Here is a 17,845-nt window from a genome sequence, read left to right as displayed (position 1 = left end):
ACAGCACGTTTGAGCTTCTGTAACAACCAATGAGGTTCATTCTCGTGTTACGCAGCACATTTGAGCTTCTGTAACAACCAATGATGTTCATTCTCGTGTTACGCAGCACATTTGAGCTTCTGTAACAACCAATGAGGTTTATTCTCGTGTTACGCAGCACGTTTGAGGTTTTGTAACAACCAATGAGGTTCATTCTCGTGTTACGCATGTTTGAGCTTCTGTAACAACCAATGAGATTCATTCTCGTGTTACGCAGCACGTTTGAGGTTCTGTAACAACCAATGAGATTCATTCTCATGTTATGCAGCACGTTTGAGGATCTGAAACAACCAATGAGGTTTATTCTCGTGTTACGCAGCACGTTTGAGGTTTTGTAACAACCAATGAGGTTCATTCTCGTGTGTTACGCATGTTTGAGCTTCTGTAACAACCAATGAGATTCATTCTCATGTTATGCAGCACGTTTGAGGATCTGTAACAACCAATGAGATTTATTCTCGTGTTACACAGCACGTTTGAGCTTCTGTAACAACCAATGAGGTTCATTCTCGTGTTACACAGCACGTTTGAGCTTCTGTAACAACCAATGAGGTTCATTCTCGTGTTACGCAGCACATTTGAGCTTCTGTAACAACCAATGATGTTCATTCTCGTGTTACGCAGCACATTTGAGCTTCTGTAACAACCAATGAGGTTTATTCTCATGTTACGCAGCACGTTTGAGGTTTTGTAACAACCAATGAGGTTCATTCTCGTGTTACGCATGTTTGAGCTTCTGTAACAACCAATGAGATTCATTCTCGTGTTACGCAGCACGTTTGAGCTTCTGTAACAACCAATGAGATTCATTCTCGTGTTACGCAGCACGTTTGAGGATCTGAAACAACCAAAGAGGTTCATTCTCGTGTTACGCAGCATGTTTGAGCTTCTGTAACAACCAATGATGAACTAACCCTTCAAGTTTTATTTGTTTAAGTTAATTTCCACTTTAACACTTATCCGAGACCCTTACTGTTTTGATCTGACATTATGAAGCAGTTGAGTCTCTAGAACAGATAAACCACACAGAAACAAACTTACACATATTCCTGCAATACACAGTGTAAACTAAATAGCCCAGAAAGACACAACAGCAATGATTTTACATCAGAAAGTCATTTGTTTTATTGTCAACTGCAAAATGCATCTTCTTGATGCTCCCATATTAAATAATTCACGCAAACACAAAGTAGTGGAAAACAACATAGAAGGCATATAGCATCATTTTACAGGTTATAAAATGAAAAGTTGAATTCATATATAAATGAAATGCATTTCATGTGACTGCTGATGGTTATCAAACAGATGTATATAAATGTGATCTGTTGACCAGCTACTGAAAAACAGTATATCAAACTTGAAGCAATATTACTATTTATTATAAAAAACCTCCATAAAGTATGTCAAAACAAGTCAAGTTTAAAACAAAATGTGGCATTTCATAAAAGCTTGTCACTAGTGAATCTGTGACTGTGAAGGCTACCAATACGCATACGCCTCTTCTTCAGTGTGGCTGCGCTGGTGCAGTTTCAGTGAGTTTAAATGAGAATAGGACTTGCCGCATTCTTCACAACTGTACGGTTTCTCTCCGGTGTGCGAGCGCTGGTGTGAAATCAGGTGAGAGTTGCAGTAGAAGCGTTTGCCGCACTGAGGACAGGTGTACGGTCTCTCTCCGGTGTGGATTCTTTGGTGGATCTTCAGGTAGAAGCGTGTGGTGAAGGTCTTTCCGCACTGAGGGCAGCGAGAGCTTCTCTCTGCATTTGCGTCTCTGTGTTCTGACACCGACGGAAGCGCATGGTTAGCGGCAGCAGTTCTGTACGGTTCGTCCACGTACTGATGCGCGTTTGGATCGTGCCGTCGGTTCGGAGACACACCTGTGGCGAATCGCTCACCTGTTTCCAGAGGAGAAGCGTCCAAACTCTGGGCTCCGGAGTTCGCTGGATATTCCTCGGAAATAGGCGAATTCCACATTCCACTGGGCTTCATCTTACTCGTTAGGATAAAATCACTACCTGCAGATTAAACATAACAATAAACTGATGCTGATTGGACAATACAGTGATTCAATCAAGTTTAAAATACATGATGGTATGTGAAAACGATTTCCTATGACGCTTGTAAAAAAGTCCATAACTCGTCCTGATATGAAGAGATCTCTCACCCTCTCTAGCTGCTCCTGTTGTTCCCGTGCTGAAACTATCCTGGTCTTCCACATCTGGACCCAACGGGCAAAGAGCAGGAGAAACTAGGAATAAAAACAATAATCCGAATAAGACTGAGAATGTGTATTAGAATATTATATTTGACGATAATAAAGAGTAAACACTCGGCATCTAAAATCATAATTCTTGAAAGCATGCGTGTGTGTTTTACTCGGTCCGCTGTCCCACTGTCCGTCCTCCATGTGTTCCTCTTTGATCTGAATGGATTTGATTCCGTCTTCCTGCATTTGGGAATGACAAAGAATCCGGTTACTGTATGACATATACTGAAGAAGAGGGATCTAATAATGAAGAATCCTTACGTTCAGTGTGAACGTCTGCACTGAAGTGTGAACGTCGCCCGTGTGTATCTCCGTCTGTGATTCTCCATCATGATTTTTATTTATCTTTACGAAGTTGAGGTTTACCTCTGGTGAGAAAGTGTTTTTGAAATAATGGATAAATACAGCATATACAGATACATGCATTGTTAAAGGTGCAGTAAGCGATGTCTGAGAAACGATGTTGATATTTGAAATCACCAAAACAAACACGCCCCTTCCCAAGAGGATCATGATAGCTCCGCCCCAAAATTCACAAACACCTCCCCATCATGAGTGGACACGCCCCTTGCTGCTGATTGGCTACAAGTGTGATGTTGCGCTCGGTGTGAGCCACTTCTAACAGCGTTTCTCAGAAATCTCTTTCTGCTGCATGAAAGAAATACAGGTTTGGAACAACATGATAAAATAATGATTATTTTTGTTTAAATCATCTCTATAAGTGGTAATAACAACAGAACACAGCCATCTGATACCTGTTCATGTGTTATATGATGTGTTTTTGTAATCAAAATAAACACTAATATTTAAAGTCAACATGATTCAGAATTTGCAATCCATTTTATTTCAGTATTGTAACAATACTGAATCAAAGCATATGGAATGAGAATGGGAAAGTTAGATGATGAAAAGTGGATGTTACAGAGCAGATCTGAGTGCAGGTATAACTTTACCTTCACACCGTCGTTTGGACTTTGCAGTCTGAACTGAAACGCTCTTTCTCTGACCGTAAGCGGGACACTGGCAGGCCACATCGTGAGTCGATGGCTGTCAGACGGACACACACAGACTCAGACAGCGCGCTATTACCAAACTGAGTTCTCTTTTGCGTCTTAAACGGATGAATACACACAAAATTATGTCAAAATGCCCATTTTGATGAGTATCCTCGTAAGCACAGAGGATAAAAAGTCTTAATGAACGTAAACAGTCAAAAAAAATCTGACGCGTCAGATCCGTGCATTTGCTCTTAAAGTGACAGTAGCTTAAAATACCTGCTGCTGCTTCTGTCATTAATGTTGACTGATCATATGCACGGTTACTTCCTGGTTTTTGATAAGCCAGCTTGGGTATTAATGTGGTATTTATATCACACTTGCCTAATTTGCCAATAAACCAGTTTTATCGATTGCAATAAAGAACGTTTGAATAAGAAACGTCGTGTCTGTAATTAGACACACATGCAACATTTTTCTAGCACTTCAAATGTTATTTTTAATGTGATGACCAAAAGCATTATTTATTCATCCTTCTGAGATTGTCCCTATTTGTAAAACCAAACATTTCAAGATGTAGGAAATCCAACATCTGATAGAAAACACTTATTTAAAATAAAAAAAGACATTAATTATTACTATAACCAGCAGATGGCGGCAGAGGACCATTTTATTTGCACATATATCAGCCATTTCCTGTAATAGTTTTTCACTCAGTTTCATTTTTGAATAAATATTAAACATTATAAAATCACTAGGTTTAAAAATATATTTTGTCAAGGTGAAGTATGAAGTACAAAAATCTCATGAAAAACAATAACTTTTCTCAGTCAGTGCAGCGCAAGTTCAATGATTTCAGCACATTTGTGAAAACTCACATTTTATTCAATGAGTCTAGCAAAAGTGCACAATAAATGTTTAATTTACAGTGTTTTTATGGGGGGGGGGGGTTCACACAAAAGTGTGAAAACTGATGGCCGAATTGAACATTTTGAACACTGAGAAAAGTCTTTTTTTTTAATGTCGTCTTACTTTTCTATAACTAAATTAATGCTAGGACTGACTATATTCTGATTATAAACCGACACACCATCAAGTGACATTTCACCAGAAGTTTTCCAGCTTTGCGGAAGTTTTTAAGAACATTCCGTCCATATGGTCAATTAAAGAACAAAATAAAAAAAATAAAAAATCTCAAATCTGCTCTTGACTGAATAACTTCTTTAGCTTTGAAAGGATTAACTGATACATTATAGTATTTCATACCTGAATATTACCTGAAATCTGTTTATTTCATTTTTATCTTTGATCTACTGTTTTTATCAGTGCTATTGGTTGTTATTTGTTTGTTCGTTCTTATTTTAATACCGTTTACTTTTATTAAAATACTTTTTTTTATTTATTTATATTTAAAAGCTGGAGCCAGACCTTATTTTCATAATACCATGAAATCCCAGCTAACAAGGAACGTTGTCAGAACGTTGTTGCAACGTTGTCTCAAAGTTATAAAAAAAGTTAACGTTAATAGTTATAATGTTCTAAAAACATCATAAAAATGTTATTTATTCATCATTCATGGAACATTTTTTCTTAATGCGTTGAATGTTCGTCTAACATTATTTAAATGTTAAACTACTTGTTTCGGAACGTTCAGAGAACATTCAAAAGTAACGTTTCCGTAATGTTTGAAGAATGATTAAATGAAATGTTCAATTAACCAAGAAAAAATAAAAAAACTGGAGAGCATTCAGAAAGAACGTTTTCATAACTATATACATTTCTTAGCTAGGATCCCATGGTTCTTCTCTGGGGACTTTTTTTTAGGGTAGTAACACTTACCTTCACTGTTGGCGATGTAACGTTACCAACGGTGTAAACTGACGGAACGGCTGTATCTGTCAAACACAGAACTTTAGCGAAGCCCATTTCGTGCTGTGTTAAATTCTGGAAGCATTCACGGGTGAAATGCCTCGAACACAAGCGCGAATTCTCCGTTATTCCGCCTTCTTCAAAGTGCAAAAACTCAAGCCAACGGGATCGTAACCAGGGGGTTTTAGGGATGGGGAACAGGGTCTTAAGAGGAAAACATCCCAAAACGCACCTTTTCACCATCTCTGCATTCGCCGCTAGGCTAGTTTTTGATGACGGGATAAAGGGGCGGGGTTACAACTTAGCTCTCTAGCTATTGGCTCAACGTCCGGGCGGCCTTCCGTACGTCACCGGCTAAAGAAAGTCGTTTCAGCGGAAGATCAAGTTAATACATTATGATTAAAGACTGAAAGGACCAAAAGGCACGGGCGAATCGCGCATTAAACCGCATCATGTTGACTTTAAATGAAAGTGTGTCAGTCTGGACTGAAGTGTACCTCTCTGTCCGCTGTTATTGACCTGTATTCCCACTGAGCGCAGGTTCGGCTGGTTCTGTCGGGCTGATCGCAGCTCGCTCTCGGTAAACTGCAGTTTGACCAGCAGCGTCTCGACCTCCATCTGCCGGCGCGTCATCTCCTGCTCCACCGCGCGACTCATCTCCAGCAGCGCGCATTTGGCGAAGCGCTCGATGATGGACGCCAGCTGCGCGTGGATATCAACCGATGCAGACATTCTAGTCGCTTCCCTGCTGAACAATAAAGTCTGTTGTTTGTGAGGAGAGTTTGTATCGATGATGGTGATTTCCAAAGATCCTCGCGTTCAGTCTGGTGTGTTTTCTTTCAACTACACGCTGGGTTTGAGGATGAGGATAGTCGAGCATGTATCAGTAATGTTTACACAAATCTCACAAAACTGTTGACCATTTCCTAGAGGCGTGACGTCACCATTGAAAGGACCAATAGATTTTCGCACTGTCTTTTCAGTACCGTAAATCCTAGTTTAGAAGCGACATTTAAAAACGCACGAAAACGGTTACGGTGTAATCGTTCGATTTAAATCTCGCTAACGAAAAACGTCAATATTTTGTATCCACCAAAAAAGATTTTTTTTTTTTGACCATTTCATTTCCTGTTTGAAAAGGAACTGCTATATAATATTCATATACTATGAAATGCAAAACTGAAAAGAAAAACTGCAGAAACTAAGCAAATGCAAAGTATAAACTTTATTAATGCAGACGAAAATAACAAAAATTGCTCAAATATTAGCCAGATAACAGCACAAATAAATACAATGTGAAATGCGTCGGATAAACAAAATAAGATAAAACAAGAATAAGACAAAAGCAATAAATAAATCGTAAGAATAAAATACAATAGAAACCAAGCTATAAGCTAAAATGTTTAAAGCTGCAGTGCGCAACTTTTTTTGTGTTAAAAATTTACAAAAATGATATAATGAGAATATACAACATGAACAAATTTTCCAAACTGTCTTATCCTGAATCATTATGGTACACTTATAATAAGTGTTTATATTCTGACTATTTCAGACCAGACTGGTAGGACCCGCCGCAGAGTATCACAGAAACTGCGTGACTCGCCATAGACATACACAGAAAAAAGTAGCTCCGGCTACAATGTTCTTCCGCAAGACGCGTGCAGTTCTGTTTATTAACCGCTAGAGGGCCAAAAATCGCGGACAGCAGCTTTAAAACAATAAAATGTAGATTTAAAAGTTGTATTGCATAAAGTTGCACAAATGTTTTAAATAAGTGACAAATGAAAAATAAAATCTTCTATATGTGCAAATGCAAAGTTTTGATACGAGAAAACAGAATGTGAAAAGATAGAATACCAGCAATAGAATAAGAAATAAATAAGCACACAACACCTAAAAAGACGATAGAAACTAAGCAATAAATTAAATATGTTGTAGTGCATCAGGCAAAAAAAAAAAAAACCAATAAACAAAAGCTAGTTAAATATAAAATTGGGACAAATTAAATATATTTACAGACGTGCAAAGATGTATAGTCAAAATTAAAGCAACACAAATGTAAATAAACATGTTAATATACTGCGAGTATTTTCTCTCTTTGTAGAGATTCACTTCACATCAGTTCTCTACACTAACATCTTGCAGCGGCGCTCGCTTTTTTCTGCCGCCCTCGCGGTCACCAGCTAGATGAAACCAACGTATGATGGCTTTCTCCACCTCCAGCTCCGTTATTTGTGCACATGTGGGATTTCTTCTCACAGCCTCTAGAAGAGCAGCACACACACACAGAGTTTAAACGCTGAAATCATAATAAACAGAGACGCCACTGATCCCAGAACCAAGATGCTTGTAGAGTTCCAGAAAGATTTATGACAGAACAGAAGCACTTACCAATCACGACGCTTTTAAGCTCTAAACTTTGGAAAGACGTTTTCCCATTCACACCTCTCCAGTTCACAGTTTTGGCCAAGTCATTTTTGATCGCCTGCTTCATTATTCTCCAGACGGTGTCCTTCACATCCACTCCGCCCAACATTCCCAGCTCATGTACCTGAAATGTTTTTAAAACATGCCGTCACTATTTAACAAAAACACTAAAATCCTCATTTTGGCTGCGTGAGATTCTCCAGCTTTGTTGTTGTTGAGCTGTTAAAGCTCCGCCCTCTTCTGGAAAGGGGGCGGGAGCAGCAGCTCATTTGCATTTAAAGGGACACACACAAAAACTGTGTTTTTGCTCACACCCAAATAGGGGCAAATTTGACAAACTATAATAAATGATCTGTGGGGGATTTTGAGCTGAAACTTCACAGACACATTCTGGAGACACCAGAGTAAAAGAAATTGCATTTTAAGAACTACAACAAATGGCTGGTAGGGACTACAATGAGCTTTTTGGTTGGTGACATCACAAACCCTAAAATTTACATAAACCCCGCCCCTGAGAATACACAACAAAGGGGGCGGGGCCATGTTGGGCTGCTTTAGAGAAGAGGAAGAGTTGTTGTAGTAGAGTGTTGTTGACATGCCGTCATTTTACGCTAGATTGCTTCACAAACAAGGGTCAATTCAACACAAAAGATGAACATGACGGCACATGCTAGTGGATGAGTTGAATCAACTCCACAGCAACTACATCAATTTATCCACTAACCATTCAGAAACGTCTAAAAGTTGTAACTTCTTCCTGAGTCTCTCCATCAGTGTCGACTCCGGTTTGAACAATGTAAGGCTGAACACTTTCCTCATTTTGTCTGCGTGAGATTCTCCAGCTTTGTTGTTGTTGAGCTGTTAAAGCTCCGCCCTCTTCTGGAAAGGGGGCGGGAGCAGCAGCTCATTTGCATTTAAAGGGACACACACAAAAACTGTGTTTTTGCTCACACCCAAATAGGGGCAAATTTGACAAGCTATAATAAATGATCTGTGGGGGATTTTGAGCTGAAACTTCACAGACACATTCTGGAGACACCAGAGTAAAAGAAATTGCATTTTAAGAACTACAACAAATGGCTGGTAGGGACTACAATGAGCTTTTTGGTTGGTGACATCACAAACCCTAAAATTTACATAAACCCCGCCCCTGAGAATACACAACAAAGGGGGCGGGGCCATGTTGGGCTGCTTTAGAGAAGAGGAAGAGTTGTTGTAGTAGAGTGTTGTTGTCATGCCGTCATTTTACGCCGGACTGCTTCACAAACGAGGGTCAATTCAACACAAAAGATGAACATGACGACACATGCTAGTGGATGAGTTGAATCAACTCCACAGCAACTACATCAATTTATCCACTAACCATTCAGAAACGTCTAAAAGTTGTAACTTCTTCCTGAGTCTCTCCATCAGTGTCGACTCCGGTTTGAACAATGTAAGGCTGAACACTTTCCTCATTTTGTCTGCGTGAGATTCTCCAGCTTTGTTGTTGTTGAGCTCTTAAAGCTCCGCCCTCTTCTGGAAAGGGGGTGGGAGCAGCAGCTCATTTGCATTTAAAGGGACACACACAAAAACGGCGTGTTTTTGCTCACACCCAAATTTGACAAGCTATAATAAATGATCTGTGGGGTATTTTGAGCTGAAACTTCACAGACACATTCTGGAGACACCAGAGACTATATTACATCTTATGAAAATAGGTCCCCTTTAATGTAAGACAGTGATATTGGAGGACCAAATTCAGTACACAGCTTATTAATAAAGCATACTATTTACTATTGTAAGCAGAAGAGCCCAGAATATTCACGAGTAGACTGTCAATGGAGGGACAGAAATCTCTCAGATTTCATTACAAATATCTTCATTTGTGTTTGAAAGACTTATGGTTTTGGAACGACACGATGCAGACTTTTAAGTGATGACAGCATGTAAATGTGCATGACTGAGAGTTACCCACCACTTTTCTTCTGGTTTCCGGACAGGATCGCAGATCATTCTCCAGGGCAGTTAACGAGCTTAGGTCTCCAATCGGAAAACGTCTTTGATTTAAACGGTCAGCATCTGTGACCTCCCTGATGTTGTTTGACTGGAGATCTTGAACCATCTTTATTAAGCTCATCTGTTGCTCCATAACAATCTCCTGCTTTGTGGTCAGGTCGTGAAGAAGCGCTGAAACATCAAACACAGGAATTGTAAGGTGACATATGAGTCTTACACTTAAAGTCACCATGAAATAAAAAACGACAATTCCTATTTTTTATGGAATATTGCCCAGAGTGATTTATCGGTGCACATCATTATCGTTTTAAATTCATGTCTCGTAATCTGGAATCAGAATATCTTGCAGCAACATCTCTCTTCTTCTCTAAAGATGAAGGCGGGGCAACCTGTCACTCACATGAGATCCACCAATAGCAAACCACCATCCAAACAATTCCCCACAGACATAATCAAGCCCCGCCCAACATTTGTTCTTGTTTGCGAAGCGTTTGACTCACATATACGTCACATTAGGTAAGAAAAGCGCAACTTACATTTCATGCCGACTTTAATGCCTGTTCACACCAAGAACGATGACTATAACAATAAAGATATAATTCTAAAAATGTATAAGAACAGCAGAGTCCACATCACAACTAAAACGATAACATCACAGTGCAACGACATCATTGGAATCACATGATGAAACACTGGCAGCCAATCAGAGCTCCAGCTCCAGACGACAAAATTGCAGCGCACTTATAATAAACAGAACGTTATCGTCCACTGGTGTGTTATCGTTCTTGATGTGCAAAATATGATTGAAAATAAGCCAAAAAAATCTTACATCTTACGAATGGATCACAGCATGACAGGCCGTTTTCCTGATGCCACAGAGACAGTGTTGCCTGGTCGGGAGAAGGTGAAGTCACGTCCTGTCGAAACTCACTTACACGGTCCTGTGATGTTCTGGCTGAACTTCTCTCTGGCCACAGCTGACTGTGGTGTGAAGAAGGTGACTGGTGTGAAGAAGACCCAACCGTTATTTGATGCCACTCCAACAAGGACGGTGTGGACGTTTCTGCGCACTGCGACACACTCGGGTTTTGTCTTTGGCCTGGAGGACTTGGTTGAAGCTCATTGGAAGCGGACAAAATGGTTCTTTTGCATGGTGGTTGTATTTGTGGGGCTTGTGGTAAATTCGCTTTTTGGGGTGCGGTGGCCTCCTCGTCAGTGTCGTATTCCTCCAGAAGCTGTCTGTTTCGTCTTTGAGGAGGCAAGAAATTGTATAATTACAAAATTTGATCAATTTAGGGTGAATTTTCAGTGAAATACTAATAAATGTGTATGTTCACACATCAAATCCTCAGTGTTTCTGTCTTGTTTTGGAGCACAAATATCTAAACATTCTTAAATCAAGATACATTTACTGGAGAAGAGAAATGACTGAAGATATTAAGTAAAAAATGTATTAAAATGAAGTGAGTTTGTGCTTAAAACAAGAACAAATATCTGCCAATGGAGCAGTGTTAAAGGTGCCCTAGAATGTTCTTTTACAAGATGTAATATAAGTCTAAGGTGTCTCCTGAATGTGTCTGTGAAGTTTCAGCTCAAAATACCCCATAGATTTTTTTTAATTCATTTTTTTAACTGCCTATTTTGGGGCATCATTAACTATGCACCGATTCAGGCTGCGGCCCCTTTAAATCTCATGCTCCCTGCCCCCCCGAGCTCTCGACTATAATACAGTGCATAAACAAAGTTCACACAGCTAATATAACCCTCAAATGGATCTTTACAAGATGTTCGTCATGCATACTGCATGCATGCGTCGGATCATGTGAGTATAGTATTTATTTGGATGTTTACATTTGATTCTGAATGAGTTTGATAGTGCTCCGTGGCTAACGGGCTAATGCTACACTGTTGGAGAGATTTATAAAGAATGAAGTTGTGTTTATGAATTATACAGACTGCAAGTGTGTAAAAATTAAAATAGCGATGGCTCTCTTGTCTCCGTGAATACAGTAATAAACGATGGTAACTTTAACCACATTAACAGTACATTAGCAACATGCTAACGAAACATTTAGAAAGACAATTTACAAATATCACTAAAAATATCATGATATCACGGATCATGTCAGTTACTATCGCTCCATCTGCCATTTTTCGCTGTTGTTCTTGCTTGCTTACCTAGTCTGATGATTCAGCTGTGCACAGATCCAGACGTTAATACTGGCTGCCCTTGTGTAATGCCTTGAACATGGGCTGGCATATGCAAATATTGGGGGCGTACATATTAATGATCCCGACTGTTACGTAACAGAAATTGTTTTAGTTTTAGTCGACTAAAATCTAATTTAGTTAAATTGTAATGCATTAAGCATTTCTCTAACAACACACAGATCCAATACACTGATACACATCTGATATTCTCCAAACTGTTTATGTTCATTTAAGACAACTAACTGTACTTTACTCGCAAAACAGACGTTTTTTGGCCGTTTAAGTGCAAAAAAACATGAAAGAGAGCTAAATTCAGTACTTGTCAGGGATTGACTCACTTATCATTGAGGTACTATTATAGTTTTTGTTAAAAAAAAAAAAAATTGATTAGATATGATTTTTAGTTTTTCTGCTTTCATTGTAATTTAGTATTTTTTTTGTTTGTTTTTTAGTTTTTGCTTTTTAATGTCATTAAAGTGTTTTATTTTTTTATTTCAGTTAACGTTTATTTCAAGTAATGCAGTTTTTTTTTTTATGGTTTTAGGTTTAACTATAATAACCCTTGTACTTGTAAAATATATAGAATAATGTGTCCTGTAATGTTCTTAGTCTTTCCTTCCTGTGACAGAAGATACAGTAGTTTACTATGAATTAAATAGAAATTAAATTAAGTTGTTGAGTATTAAGTATGCATTCTTACAACCGTCTAAAACATACTACCATATAAACATCGTGAAGTAAACATTGTCATAATTCATCAACATTAGCTTGCATAAATGTGCGCTATTCATTAATTGCGAAGAAGTGCTGCTGCACAAGCCTGTAGAGGGCGCAACAGCGCCACGTTTCCTGCGGTTAGATCACCACATTACACTTCAATCGTCCCTCTCTATCATTTTCGTCTCGCTTATATTCATTGACGAAAATAAGAGGGAATTTTAGTCATAGTTTTAGTCATTCAAAACGCATTTTCATTTGGTCATCTCGTTTTCGTCTGTGAAAAAATGTCATCTGTTAAAAATTATTCGTTAACCAAATTAACACTGCAATGGAGTCAGAAAAATAATCTTGTTTTCTCTTTGAATTAAGTTTATTTTTTTGACTCCGTTGGCAGATATTTGTTCTTGTTTTAAGCACAAACTCATCGTGATACATATTTACGTTAAAAACCCTCATAATATACACAATCCTACTTTATTTTCCGTTTCAGTGGCCTGATGGAGTAAGTCTCGTCCTCCGGCTGGAGATCAGTCTGCTGCTCCGCGAGAGGCAGCTTCCGCAGAGCTTCGCTGTAGTTATCTATCAATAACAGGAGTCGAAAATCAAAATATACACACATTTTTTCACTAATTAACCTGTTAACCTTTCAAATTTAATGTATTTTGAAAACAGGAAATATACATACTTGCAGTATACATGATTTTAACCTTATACGCAGACCAAGACTTCTCCGGTTGCTCCGCACGCTTGGTCGCCCTCTGAACTCCTTCATCCTTGTACGGAGGCCAGAAACACACACCGTTCTTCACCCAGACCGCAGGAACAACCTCCACTTCCTCAGTGTCCACAAAGCTGACAATGTGGTACGTGTTTTCTGCCAACACAACAAATATGGATAATCTTTTTATTTTAGAAAAAGCTGTCATACTTGTGTAGATCGTCTTATTCGGAGACACACCTGTGGCGAATCGCTCACCTGTTTCCAGAGGAGAAGCGTCCAAACTCTGGGCTCCGGAGTTCACTGGATATTCCTCGGAACCAGGCGAATTCCACATTCCACCGGGATTCATTTTACTCGTTAGGATAAAATCACTACCTGCAGATTAAACACAACAATAAACTGATGCTGATTGGTCGATACAGCATGTAAAAGCATGATACGCTTGTAAAAAAGTCCATAACTCGTCCTGATATGAAGAGATCTCTCACCCTCTCTAGCTGCTCCTGTTGTTCCCGTGCTGAAGCTATCCTGGTCTTCCACATCTGGACCCAACGAGCAAAGAGCAGGAGAAACTAGGAATAAAAACAATAATTCGAATAAGACTGAGAATGAGTATTAGAATATTATATTTGACGATAATAAAGAGTAAACACATGGCATCTGATGTAAAATCATAATTCTTGAAAGCATGCGTGTGTGTTTTACTCGGTCCGCTGTCCCAACTGTCCGTCCTCCATGTGTTCCTCTTTGATCTGAATGGATTTGATTCCGTCTTCCTGCATGAGCCTGCATACCTCTGCTGAGAAAAAAATTGTGAAAAATTATGAAATATAACATATACAGATACATGCATTGTTAAAGGTGCAGTGAGCGATTTCTGACAAACCCTACTCAAGAGGATCACACCCCTATCTTGATAGCTCCGCCCCAAATTCCTCCCTCATCATGAGTGGACACGCCCCTTGCTGCTGATTGGCTACAAGTGTGTTGTTTTGCTTGATCCACTTTCAATAGTGTTTCTCAGAAATCACTTACTGCACCTTTAAAGTAATTGTTCACTTAAAAACCCAAAAATGAAAATTCTGTCATTAATTACTCTCCCTCATGTCGTTCCACACCTGTAAGACCTTCGTTCATCTTCAGAACACAAATTAAGATATTTTTGATGAAATCCGATGGCTCAGTGAGGCCTGCATAGCCAGCAATGACATTTCCTCTCTCAAGATCCATTAATGTACTAAAAACATATTTAAATCAGTTCATGTGAGTACAGTGGCTCAATATTAATATTATAAAGCCATGAGAATATTTTTGGTGCGCCAAAAAAACAAAATAACGACTTATTTAGTGATGACCGATTTCAAAACACTGCTTCAGGAAGCTTCAGAGCGTTATGAATCTTTTGTGTCGAATCATGATTCGGATCGCGTGTCAAACCGTCAAACTGCTGAAATCACGTGACTTTGTCGCTCCGAACCGCTGATTCGACACACTGATTCATAACGCTCTGAAGCTTCCTGAAGCAGTGTTTTGAAATCGGTCATCACTATATAAGTCGTTATTTTGTTTTTTTGGCGCACCAAAAAAATTCTCGTGGCTTTATAATATTAATATTGAACCACTGTACTCACATGAACTGATTTAAATATGTTTTTAGTACATTAATGGATCTTGAGAGAGGAAATGTCATTGCTCAGGCCTCACTGAGCCATCGGATTTCATCAAAAATATCTTAATTTGTGTTCTGAAGATGAACGAAGGTCTTACGGGTGTGGAACGACATGAGGGAGAGTAATAAATTACATTATTTTAATTTTTGGGTGAACTAACCCTTTAATGCTGCATGAAAGAAATACAGGTTTGGAACAACATGATAAAAGAATGATCATTTTTGTTTAAATAATCTCTATAAGTGGTAATAACACCAGAACACAGCCATCTGATACCTGTTCATGTGTTATATGATGTGTTTTTGTAAGCACTAATATTTAAATTCAACATGATTCAGAATTTGCAACCTATTTTACTTCAGTATTGTAACATAATACTGGAATAGTTAGATGATGAAAACTAGGCTGGTTTTTGATGACAGGATAAAGGGGCGGGGTTACAACTTAGCTCTCTAGCTATTGGCTCAACGTCCGGGCGGCCTTCCATACGTCACCGGCTAAAGAAAGTCGTTTCAGCGGAAGATCAAGTTAATACATTATGATTAAAGACTGAAAGGACCAAAAGGCATGGACGAATCGCGCATTAAACCGCATCATGTTGACTTTAAATGAAAGTGTGTCAGTCTGGACTGAAGTGTACCTCTCTGTCCGCTGTTATTGACCTGTATTCCCACTGAGCGCAGGTTCGGCTGGTTCTGTCGGGCTGATCGCAGCTCGCTCTCGGTAATCTGCAGTTTGACCAGCAGCGTCTCGACCTCCATCTGCCGGCGCGTCATCTCCTGCTCCACCGCGCGACTCATCTCCAGCAGCGCGCATTTGGCGAAGCGCTCGATGATGGACGCCAGCTGCGCGTGGATATCAACCGATGCAGACATTCTAGTCGCTTCCCTGCTGAACAATAAAGTCTGTTGTTTGTGAGGAGAGTTTGTTTTGATTCTGAGGCTTTTCTTGCGCTGGGTTTGAGGCGGTTATCAGTCGAGCATGTACTAATGTTTTCACAAATCGCACAAAACCGATGACCATTTCCTAGAAGAATGACGTCACCGTTTAAAGGACCAATAGATTCGGATTGTTTCGTTTCAATACAATAAATCCTAGTTTAGAAGCGCCATAGAAAAACGCATGGATAAGGTCCCGGTGCAGCTTACGGGAGATTTGTGTTTCACAACATACTGAAAAGTTGTAATTCTAAATATTAATATTCATCAGAACAGAAATGAATGTTTTCTATCGGTGCATCTGACCACGACGATCATTATCACACATGTTTTTGATTTACAATTCTTATTTATCACAAGGCAACTTTGTTGTTTATAATAAACATTTTGTGATTTAAAGGGTTAGTTCACGAAAAATTACTCACCCTTTCATTTTTGGGTGAACTAACCCTTTAATGTTATTAAGCATTAGTTTTTGTGCGCCAAAAAACAAAAACAAAATAACGACTTCAACAATATCTAGTGATGGATGATTTCAAAACATTGCTTCGAATCTTTTTTTTCGAATCAGTCATTCGGAGCGCCAAAGTCACGTGATTTCAGTAAACAAGGCTTTGTTATGTCATGAGAGTTTCGAAATTTCAATAGTTCACGTGATTTTGGCAGTTTGATACGCGATCCGAATCACTGATTCGAAACAAAAGATTCGTAAAGCTTCATGAAGCAGTGTTTTGAAATCGGCCATCACTTGATATTGTTGATAAGTCGTTATTTTTTGCGCACAAAAAGTATAAGGTTGAACCACTGTACTCACATGACCTGAGGGTGAGTAATGAATGATGTCATTTTAATTTTTGGGTGAACTTACCCTTTAATATTAGAACAGTCATTCCACAAAACCGGTACCATTTAGACTTACACGTTTTTAGATTTTTTACTAAAATGTATTACTTTCTGAACACCCCACAACATTAATGACATATTTAACTTCCAGAAAAACATATTTTCCCATCTCAGGCATCAAATCCCTATTATTATTGGTCATTATTTTAAGTTATGGACACTATGGGAGCTCTCTGAATATTATTATAAAATGTATTTGTGATAAAATCAACATTTTCATATTAATCAGATGTTCCTCACACTAATTCAGTAATTGCAATTATAAAAGTTGCATAAAATCTCACACTTTTGCTACTAAAGCCTGAAATGGACACTTTTTGTGACAGAAACCTCATCATTTTTGATCAAAAGCGTAACTTCAGAATTTGAACTAAAATCAGTATTCTTATGATTGATCTGAACATTTCAGACAGAATTCAACTAACTTTAAATTACTTTTTCATAAATTTAAAATAATAATAAAAATGTAGGTGTGACGGGGTTGAGATTTTTTTGGCCACTGCTCTAAATCTAGAGAATAAATGGAGAGCGCATGATATTAAGAAATCATGAATAATGTTGAAATATCAAAGATAATTTTCACAAGTAATAGTTTTCTATCTTTAATTGATGTAACAGGGTTGAGTCGTTAAGCTCGACAAACACAATTTCACAATTTAGTTATAATTATTAAAGAAGGAGGTAACTTGCTCACAATGTTGTTCAGAAGACTTCTATGATGTCACTTCCTATTAATGATGTCACATAAGTATCAGTTCATTATGGTTTGTGTAACGGGGTTGAGGGGTAACTGAGGTACGGAGCTAAATAATGTGATTTTAATGAATAATCATGAATTTACTTAGAAAATAAACATTACCAGTAAAAAAGCACAGATGGATATTTATGGGAATGGCAAAAAAAAATTCTCATTTTATTATTCATATCCCAAGTATACTTTCATAGAAGGCCTTGAGGGACGTGACAAAATAGGTGGTTCTAATATAAAGATAAAATGTATGTTATGTTTTTAAACATTATTAAAGGAGACATTTCAATTAATACAAAAAGCTTTTAAAATATATATTTTGGTGACCCAATAGATAGGCCAG

General features: G+C 38.4%; 2 protein-coding genes across 6 annotated transcripts; both read right to left on the bottom strand.

Annotated features, from left to right (window-relative positions):
* Positions 1–1,139: 1,139 nt before the first annotated feature.
* On the bottom strand, positions 1,140–15,965 carry si:dkeyp-68b7.5 (zinc finger protein 287). Of its 3 annotated transcripts, none has more exons than XM_048164432.1 (6): positions 15,802–15,965; positions 5,664–5,911; positions 2,564–2,670; positions 2,413–2,482; positions 2,201–2,284; positions 1,140–2,051 (listed from the first exon to the last, which is right to left on the bottom strand). In XM_048164432.1, the coding sequence occupies exons 2-6, from the start codon at positions 5,896–5,898 to the stop codon at positions 1,519–1,521; spliced, it is 1,029 nt and encodes a 342-aa protein (XP_048020389.1). In that variant the 5' UTR covers positions 5,899–5,911; positions 15,802–15,965; the 3' UTR covers positions 1,140–1,518. The 3 variants fall into 3 exon arrangements, with proteins under 3 accessions (XP_048020389.1, XP_048020387.1, XP_048020388.1); XM_048164430.1 differs by lacking the exons at positions 5,664–5,911; positions 15,802–15,965 and adding exons at positions 3,256–3,349; positions 5,137–5,529; XM_048164431.1 differs by lacking the exon at positions 15,802–15,965 and having other exon boundaries at positions 5,664–6,229.
* Positions 6,769–15,806, bottom strand: LOC125251421. Of its 3 annotated transcripts, none has more exons than XM_048164427.1 (10): positions 15,554–15,806; positions 13,949–14,042; positions 13,732–13,815; positions 13,481–13,618; positions 13,208–13,396; positions 12,996–13,101; positions 10,421–10,839; positions 9,551–9,762; positions 7,558–7,717; positions 6,769–7,430 (listed from the first exon to the last, which is right to left on the bottom strand). In XM_048164427.1, exons 4-10 carry the CDS (start codon positions 13,590–13,592, stop codon positions 7,285–7,287), a joined length of 1,344 nt encoding a protein of 447 aa, XP_048020384.1. In that variant the 5' UTR covers positions 13,593–13,618; positions 13,732–13,815; positions 13,949–14,042; positions 15,554–15,806; the 3' UTR covers positions 6,769–7,284. The 3 variants fall into 3 exon arrangements, with proteins under 3 accessions (XP_048020384.1, XP_048020386.1, XP_048020385.1); XM_048164429.1 differs by having other exon boundaries at positions 13,499–13,618; XM_048164428.1 differs by having other exon boundaries at positions 13,949–14,039.
* Positions 15,966–17,845: the final 1,880 nt, after the last annotated feature.

The sequence above is a fragment of the Megalobrama amblycephala genome, linkage group LG17 (genome assembly GCF_018812025.1).
Source record: "Megalobrama amblycephala isolate DHTTF-2021 linkage group LG17, ASM1881202v1, whole genome shotgun sequence".
Taxonomy (NCBI): Eukaryota; Metazoa; Chordata; class Actinopteri; order Cypriniformes; family Xenocyprididae; genus Megalobrama; species Megalobrama amblycephala.
Note: the sequence above shows the minus strand (reverse complement) of the source record. Positions and strands in the feature narration are given on the sequence as shown.